At 56.2% G+C, this 7,913-nt stretch overlaps 2 protein-coding genes across 2 annotated transcripts; both read right to left on the bottom strand.

The window, feature by feature from the left end:
- Positions 1-618: 618 nt before the first annotated feature.
- On the bottom strand, positions 619-2,373 carry MAL2-0 (Alpha-glucosidase; the record flags this gene model as incomplete). The annotated part of the gene is made up of 1 exon (XM_037316696.1): positions 619-2,373. One exon carries the CDS (start codon positions 2,371-2,373, stop codon positions 619-621), a length of 1,755 nt encoding a protein of 584 aa, XP_037185256.1.
- Positions 2,374-4,100: 1,727 nt separating this feature from the next.
- On the bottom strand, positions 4,101-7,795 carry tpr1 (Tetratricopeptide repeat protein 1; the record flags this gene model as incomplete). The annotated part of the gene is made up of 2 exons (XM_037316695.1): positions 4,101-5,144; positions 5,201-7,795. 2 exons carry the CDS (start codon positions 7,793-7,795, stop codon positions 4,101-4,103), a joined length of 3,639 nt encoding a protein of 1,212 aa, XP_037185253.1.
- Between the last annotated feature and the right edge of the window lie 118 nt (positions 7,796-7,913).

Genomic DNA, 7,913 nt, shown 5'->3' with positions numbered 1-7,913 from the left:
TCTGCATGAACCTGCGGCTCCCTGGCGACATGCTTCTCTGGCCGTTGCATTGATATCGCATACGAGCAAAAGACTTCTGATCATCCGGGACAGTTACCTTTACGAATTTCACGCGCGTTCGTATCCCGGGATGCTTTGCCGGATTTATTACCGTAATTGATTACAGGCAGTGTCTGCCACGAGGTCAGGTAGGCCTAAATGAAAATTAGTGTTCGCTTGCGGACATTCCTCGAGCAGTTGAACATGACACATGCCATTCTGTCGGAAAGTTGGTGGCTTCTCACAGTTGAAACGGAGCCCGGCTACATTCCCGGTAACCCCACTTAAACGGAGGTACACGGTGCCGATGGCGACTTGGCGCCGGGCCGGTGCGCCTCCGGAAGTTCTGAGCGTGTTATTCGTCAGGTCAAACCTTCTCCAGGCCACAATCAATTGAAGTCTCAGAAATTTCTCGAGCAATCTCATATGTCAGGGTATACTCGTTTATTACAGACACTCGTCATTTCGGTTCTGATGCTGATAGCTATAAGGGTGATGATTACTCTTCAATAAGATCTCCCTATCAGATAGAGGATAAGGCAACGGCATTACAGATATCAAAGTTGTCCAACGAACATCTTAACCCTGTAAATACAACCTAGCCTCCCACGGCCTCAACACCTTATTGTCTCCCTCGGCAGCAACTCTATCTTTTACGTCGTCATAGTTTCCAACCCTGATCTTCAAATCCTCTCCCGGAATGTTGACCTCTTGCTCTTCGCTGGTAAAGTTCAACGCCACGACAGCAGCCCTTCCGTCTCTCGTCTTCTTGTATACAAAAGTCTTTTCGTTCTCCTCATCAAACAGCTCGAACGCGCCGTGCGTAAGCAGGTCTCCCTCCTCCTTGCGCAGCTTCAACATCGCTCTCCAAAAGTTCAGCACGGAGCCGGGCTCCTTCTCCTGCTTCGCGACGTTGATCTCGGGGTACAGCTCGTGGACCCGCATCCACGCGCCGTCCTTGTTGTCCGTGAAGCCCGCGTACGGCGAGTCGTCCCACTGCATCGGGATGCGCGCGTTGTCGCGGCCCATCTTATTGATGCTGTCCATGACGTACTCCAAGAACTTGCTGCCCTCGCCGTGCTCCCGCTTGATGTCGTTGTAGTAGTTCTGGCTCTCGATGTCCTTGTAGTCCTCGATCGGCCAGTCGCGCGGCACGTTGATCATGCCGATCTCCTGGCCCTGGTACACGAACAGCGTGCCCGTCATCGAGCACATCATCAGCGCCAGCATCTTGGCCGATAGCTCCCTCCACTCGGGCGCGTCGCTCGCGAACCGCGACACGGAGCGGCCCTGGTCGTGGTTCTCGCAGAAGGCCGTCGTCCACCCGTCGGTGCCCTCGATGAACTGCTGCCACTTGGCGACGATGTTCTTCATCTCCGGCAGCTTCCAGTCGACGCCCTGGTACTTGTAGCTCTTGCCCTGGCCGACGTCGACAATATCGAACTGGAAGACCATGTCGAGCTGCCTGTCGCCGGCGCTGACGTATCTGAGGACGTGCTGCGGGTCCGGGGTGTGCGGGAGCTCGCCGACGGTGACGGTGTCGTAGTGATTGAGCACCTTGTTGTTCATCTCGCGCAGGAACTCGTGTATCCTGGGGCCGTTGCAGTAGATCATGAAGGCCGGCTGCTCAAAGGCGTTCTTGTTGATGATGGGGGCGTCTCTGTACTCAACGCCCTTGCTGTACATGTTGACCGTGTCGATGCGGAAGCCATCAACGCCCTTGTCCAGCCAGAAGCGCATGGCGTTTTCATAGATGGCCTCGCGGGTCTCGGGGTTCTCCCAGTTCAGGTCGGGTTGCTCTTTGGCGAAGAGATGGAGGTAATATTCGCCCGTTCCCTCATCCCACTCCCAGGTGCTGCCGCTAAAGTGGCTTCGCCAGTTAGTTGGTGGCAGCCGCGTACCATCCTCAGCATAACGAGGAGGTCGCCAGATGTACCAGTCCCGCTTGGGATTATCTTTGGACGATCGGGACTCTTTAAACCACGCGTGCTCGTCAGAGGTATGGTTGACCACCAGATCCAAAATAAGCTTCATCCCCCTCTTATGGCACTCCTCGATCAAGACCTCCATATCGCGCACAGTGCCGTACGGACGGTGGACGTCCTGATAATCGGAAATATCGTAGCCCATATCGACCTGCGGACTGGCGTACATGGGCGACACCCATACCACATCGACACCTAGGTCCTTTAGATAGTCAACCTTGCTGATGATTCCCGGGACGTCTCCCAGTCCGTCTCCATTGGCGTCCTTGAAGCTGGCCGGGTAGATCTGATAGATGACGGCATCCTTCCACCAGGCCCTATCGGCCTTGCCGGTTGTGACCGAACCCATTTCGAACAATCAAGCTGCTGCTGCTGATGCGAATCGATTGAGGTATAAGACGGGAAAAAGATGACAAAATACAACGCGACAGCCAACAACGACAGAATGCTAGCTATCAGAACGGGGGACTGGGGGAAGAAAGCATGCGAGGAGCTATGTCACGGAGCTTGGTGGTCTTAAATAGCTGAAGTTCCCCATACCGGCCGCGCCAATCTGAACCATTAGCCCCCAAAGCTCCCCCGGTTCTGCAAGACACCACGCACACACAGAAGAGAGCGGGACACGAAACGTCGTAAGTGGGCTCGGAGCGGGATGATCGTCCACTCGATCGCAGGCTGGTGCATGCAAGCGCCGGATGCGGCAACCGCCTCACTGGACTAAAGGAACGCACGCTGCGTGGTTGTGTTGTGTTGTGTAAAGGTAGTGTAGGGGTGGTGGCGCCGGGTGGACGGTGCTTGGTGCGGTGTGCTGCCCACCGCAGGGCAAGGGCAGCAGCTGCAGCGCCCATCAACAAGCATGGAACCTACCCAAGGTGTGCTAAGAAGCCTGTCAGGGCCCGCGAGGGAGGAGGGACGGCCAATGGCAATTGGCTGTCCCGAGATCAATTCTCGCTGGAACGACGACAACCACCAATGGGCAGAGACGCGCCGGTGATGGGCGGGCAAACTCTCGCTGAATTGCAACTACACACACCAACCGCAGACTGCAGCAGACTGAGTGCGAACGCCTCCATCAACCTGTCTCAAAACCAGGCGTGACGTCTAAACATGCGGCGAACCTTGAGCCGAGCAAACCAGAAAGTGCTTGGGCTTGCCCCTCTGAGCAGTAGCGGCAACTGACGCCCCGTGATATCGATCCACTCCCCGCGCCGGGCGAGGGGTAGCAAGCATGCTGATGCTGGGGAGACGGGAACATGGAGAACCAAACCTCTGGTTCGTCCACGATACCCCCTCGTTGACGTCCATCACCAGCTCCGCTCTTGCGGAGTTTCTCCGACGACTTGCGCCAGTCCAGTAATATAGTGCTCATGACCAGACTCGACTCAAATCTGACGTCCTGCTCGTCGTCTGGCGTTGCGACGGTCGACGTCTCGTGCATCTGCACTTGCTCGCTCGAGTCCAACAGAGGAAGGATACGTGCATGGCGTATCACGAAAGCTTCGAGGTGCTCGGAAACCTTGTTGGAACCCCACCGGCAGGCATGCTGCCACGCTACTTACCGACCACGCTGCCACGCCAATGTCGCTTGATTTTGCCGCTTGAATTTCCCGCTTAAACCCGCTCCGACATATTCCAACGATCCGGAGCGCGGGGTTCATCGTTGAAGTCGGGTTCGGTCTTGCTGGCGCTTGGGCGAACCCCCGCGGGGGGAATGCCGCCGTTGTAGTCAGCTTTTACTGTGCAGTCACCAAAGCACACCAGTCAGTCTAGTCCGTCTGCTCGCTCTACGAAGCCTCCCCTCGCGACTCAGTTCAACAACGAGGCAAGGCCCCGTCGCCGGCCCGTGAAGGTTCGCATGCACATCCGTCGGCAAATCCCCCGAAACTGCTCGGTTTCTCGTGTCGGTAATTCATTGTCCCATTTTATGTAATTCCCATCCTATCATACCTATACTACACTCCGCCGAAATAGACGCAGACGCTTTTTTAAAATTCCGGCCACCTGATGGCTGCACTTGCGATTCCGTCTGCCCACCTCTGACATACCCAAATCCAGTCTTTGAGCCATTACCTGCCTCTACTCGTCGTCGTCGTCTGCCATGCTGGTGTCTGCTGCTGGACGCGCCTCGTCGTCAGAGTGGGCGTCGGCACCGTTCTTGGTCGGACCCTCATCTTCGTCTTCCTCGTCACTGTCAATGACTCTGCCTCTTCTCGACCGTGAAGCCTGCTGCCGCCTGCTGACACCAGCATCCTCATCGTCGTCTTCATCGTCGTTCTTGTTGTCCACATCCATCCGGTCATCCTCGTCGCCATTCTTGTCTCCAGCGTCGGATAACGGGGAGCTAGCCTTCTCAAGAGCCCTTTCTGCGCGCTCGAGGGGATCCTCATCGTCGTCGTCGTCGTCGTCGCTGTCCACGACGATTTCGGCGGACTTGTACTTGGTGTTGTTGACGGATTCCTTCTTTGTGAGACGGCGCTTCTTTTTCGTGGGACGTTCCTCTCCCGATTCGTCGCCATCAGTTTCCGCCCTCTTCTTGCGAGACCCCCTCTTTGGACGACTTTCGCCATCGCCTCTCGGCGCCGGCTTCTTCTTCCGCTTCACCTTCTCGCCCGTTTCCTCGTCTGTGGTCATCTCAGCCTCCTGGCGAGCCTTGTCCTCTTCGACGCGGCGCTCGGCAATCTCTCTGTCCCTTGCAGCAATCTCCTCTCTTTCCCTCTTGATCTTCTCTTGCTTTTCCCGCTCCTTCTCCAGAGCCTTCTGGCGCTCCTCTTCGCGCCGGCGAAGCTCCGCTTGGCGTTGTTCCAGTGCGGCTTGTAGCTTCTCCTTGTTCTTCTCCTCGTACTCCTTCTGGCTGGCGATGGCTCTCTCGAGTTGTTTGCGTTGCGTGTTGCGAGCCATGTTGGCACGCTGTTCGACGTCATGCTTGGGGTAGGGGGTCTGGGGGTGGCCAGCAATCTCGTCCAGTGCTGAGATGGCAGCCTCGAGCCCGGCTGCGGCGTCCTGAAGTTGCGCTACCGTGCGCTGGTTCTCACTCAACGCATAAACCATTGTCGCCATCTGGATCTGCACAAACGCAACGTTGAACTTGTAGTGGACTTGATCCGGAGCAGCTTCAAGAGCCTAGTTGTCACAGAATTAGCATCGTAGTCAGCAGAGCTTAGAAAGGGGTAGGTTACCTTCTTGGCATACTCGAGGGACTGTCGGTAAGCATCCAGATCGCGCTCGGAACGGCCCTTATTGAGCCAAGTGCGGCCTAGGCAAGCAAGAATGACGGGGTCGTTGGACTTGCCCTCCTTCGACAGGGCCATCTCGTAGTTTTCGATGGCCTTGGTCCATTGCCTCAGCTCAGCGTAGATGTGGCCCAAGTTGACGTAGACATGAGCATCCTTGATGGTGTCCCTGATCTTGACGACAATGCCAAGAGCCGTCTTGTAGTCCTTCTTGTCCTCCACCAATGCAATGGCAATACCTTGTGCTGCGTAGGCGTTTCTGGGATCCAGAGAGAGGGCCTTCTCGAAGAACTCAACCGCCTTGCTGTACGTTGCGCTCCGCTTGGCTCTGTCACTGTCCGACTCGCGGCGCATCTCTCGCGCCTGGATCAGATACAGGTTACCCATGCCGACCAGAGCGTATCGGTCGTGCTTATCATAGTTCTGCAGAGTGTGCTTGTAATGGCGGAACTCGTGGTCCTCGTTGATGTTGTGTGGCCGCTTGCGCGAGTGGACTTTACCCATGTACCAGCCGTACAGAGCGCGAACCTCGAGGTCTTGCGGGTTCTCTTGGTACAGCTTCGCGACGGCATCCGGGCCTTCCTTGTTAGGGTTTTTCCTGAGCTTAATATATGCCAGTCGTGTGCGAGCGTCGGTGTAATCATCATGGCGCTTGAGTAAGCCGTCGTAGACCTCAATGGCCTCATCGAGAAGACCACGAGACTCGTAGCTGCGGCCGAGGTTGAAGCTGATCGTAGTGACGAGAGCATCAGTGTCAATCTCTGAATCCTTCTCGCCGATCTTCATACAAGCGCCCAGGGCAGCCTCAAACATCTCACTTGCTTGCTCATGCCTCTCCGACTGGGAGTAGAAGCAACCGATGTTGTTGAGAAGTTGTGGCGGCAAGAACTTGCGCAGAGCAGCGCGCTTCTCAGCTTCATCTTCGATATCCTTCGGTTGCTCCTCCTCGGGAACCTGCTCGAGCTCAAGTTGCTCGACTTGGAGAAGACACTGCTGAGCCTTGTCCGGGTACTCGGTTTCATAAAGGCGAGCGAGATTGAGCAGAACCGCGGCATCGGGAGACATGCTCTTCTTGGAATCCTTCCAGGCACCGCGAACTCCTTCAAGCAGACCAATTGCTTTCTTCATCTCAGCCGATTTGTCTTCCTTCCCATCGGCGTCCTGGTTGGCAAAGACCTCTTCGGCGTACAGAGTTCCCAGCAATACCATGGCCTCGTGACTCTTGGACTGCTGAATTATCTTCTCCAAACGCAACTTTGCCTCGCCCAGATCGCCTCTCAACACGGCAAGCTGAGCAGCACCAAACTTGGCCGGCAAGTATCCACGCTCAGAACCTCCGCGAGCGTCGTCTGCCCGGCGATAGAAGTCACTTGCGCGGTCCGGGTCGCCCGTGTAGTGTTCCTTTCGTGCCAGCAGGTACCAGCCGTCGCTAGCAATGGCGTTGACATCCGTGTATTGAATCGCCTTGTGCGCGAGAGAGTCGACTGTAGGCAGCTGTTTGCGGGACAGGAAGTAACCAGCGAAGGTGGCGCATGTGAGGGGCATGTTCTTGTCGAGCTTGAAGGACTTTTGTGTGTATTCGGTCATGGCCTTCTTGTAGAGACGAAGAAACTCGGGACTGTTGGTGGGAATATGGCTACTGGCGTCGAGGTAGTAGAGACCGAGAAGGATGTTGCCGACCTTGTGATCGGGGTTGATCTCGAGAGATCGCTCCCACGCTAGCTTCGCGTCATCCTTGAAGCCAAGCTGCCAGAAGCAGCATCCAATGCCGATTCTCGGATCGGGGTCGACAAAGTCCGGCATCTTCTGCAGAACATCTTGGTAGCATGCCAAAGACTCGGGATATTTCCCAAGCGAGAAGAAAGTGCGCGCTTTTCCCATCATCGCCAACATATTCTTGCCTCCGGAAACTCGAATCGCGTCTTCGAAAGCCTTCAGTGCCGATCGCAGAAGGTCTGCCCTCTCGGAATCAACTTGGCCGTGCCCAGCCGTCTTCGGCGTCTGCAGCGATGCCTTGAGCAACTGGAGAACACCACGAGCGAGGAACAGAGGAGGGAACGCGGGGTTGATGCGCGATGCATCGTTGAGTGTCGAAGTCGCCAGCTGCAGGTAGTATTCTTTCGTCTTTGCCTCGGAGGCTAGCTCGCCATCGGGGGGCAGGCGCGGCGCCTCGCGACTCTTCCACAAGTACATCCAGCAGAGGCAAGAGATCATGCTAAGCTTCTCCTTAGGGCCGTTGTCGCGCATCGCGTTTCCACCACGAACCAGCATTTCGATGGCATGGTCGATCTTCTTCTGCTTGGCGTAGGCCAGCGAAACGGTCATCCAGTAGGTACGAGCGGCGCGCTCATTTTCGAAAAGGGTGCAGAGTTCGGTCGGGTCGTCGAATAGCTCGAGGAGATCGATTTCGACGGCCTCATCTTCGGCTTCGCCCTGAACAGGAACGTCGATGGCAGCCGGGATGTCAGAGAACCGTTTGCTGACTGGCGCACTCGTTGTGCCATTGACACCGTTCATCGCGCCGTTCCGGTGGGCTGACATTGTGGCGGATGAGAGGCTATGACATGCCTCGGATGGATATGGCGATGGGATGGGTTGACAAGAAAGCAGTAATTGAGAAATTCGGGGGAGCTGGGATGAGGCTGAGGAAAGGATCACT

The sequence above is a fragment of the Colletotrichum aenigma genome (genome assembly GCF_013390185.1).
Source record: "Colletotrichum aenigma strain Cg56 chromosome Unknown KSG_Cg56_contig01, whole genome shotgun sequence".
NCBI classification, from domain to species: domain Eukaryota; kingdom Fungi; phylum Ascomycota; class Sordariomycetes; order Glomerellales; family Glomerellaceae; genus Colletotrichum; species Colletotrichum aenigma.
This window is presented reverse-complemented; position numbering and strand designations above follow the sequence as displayed.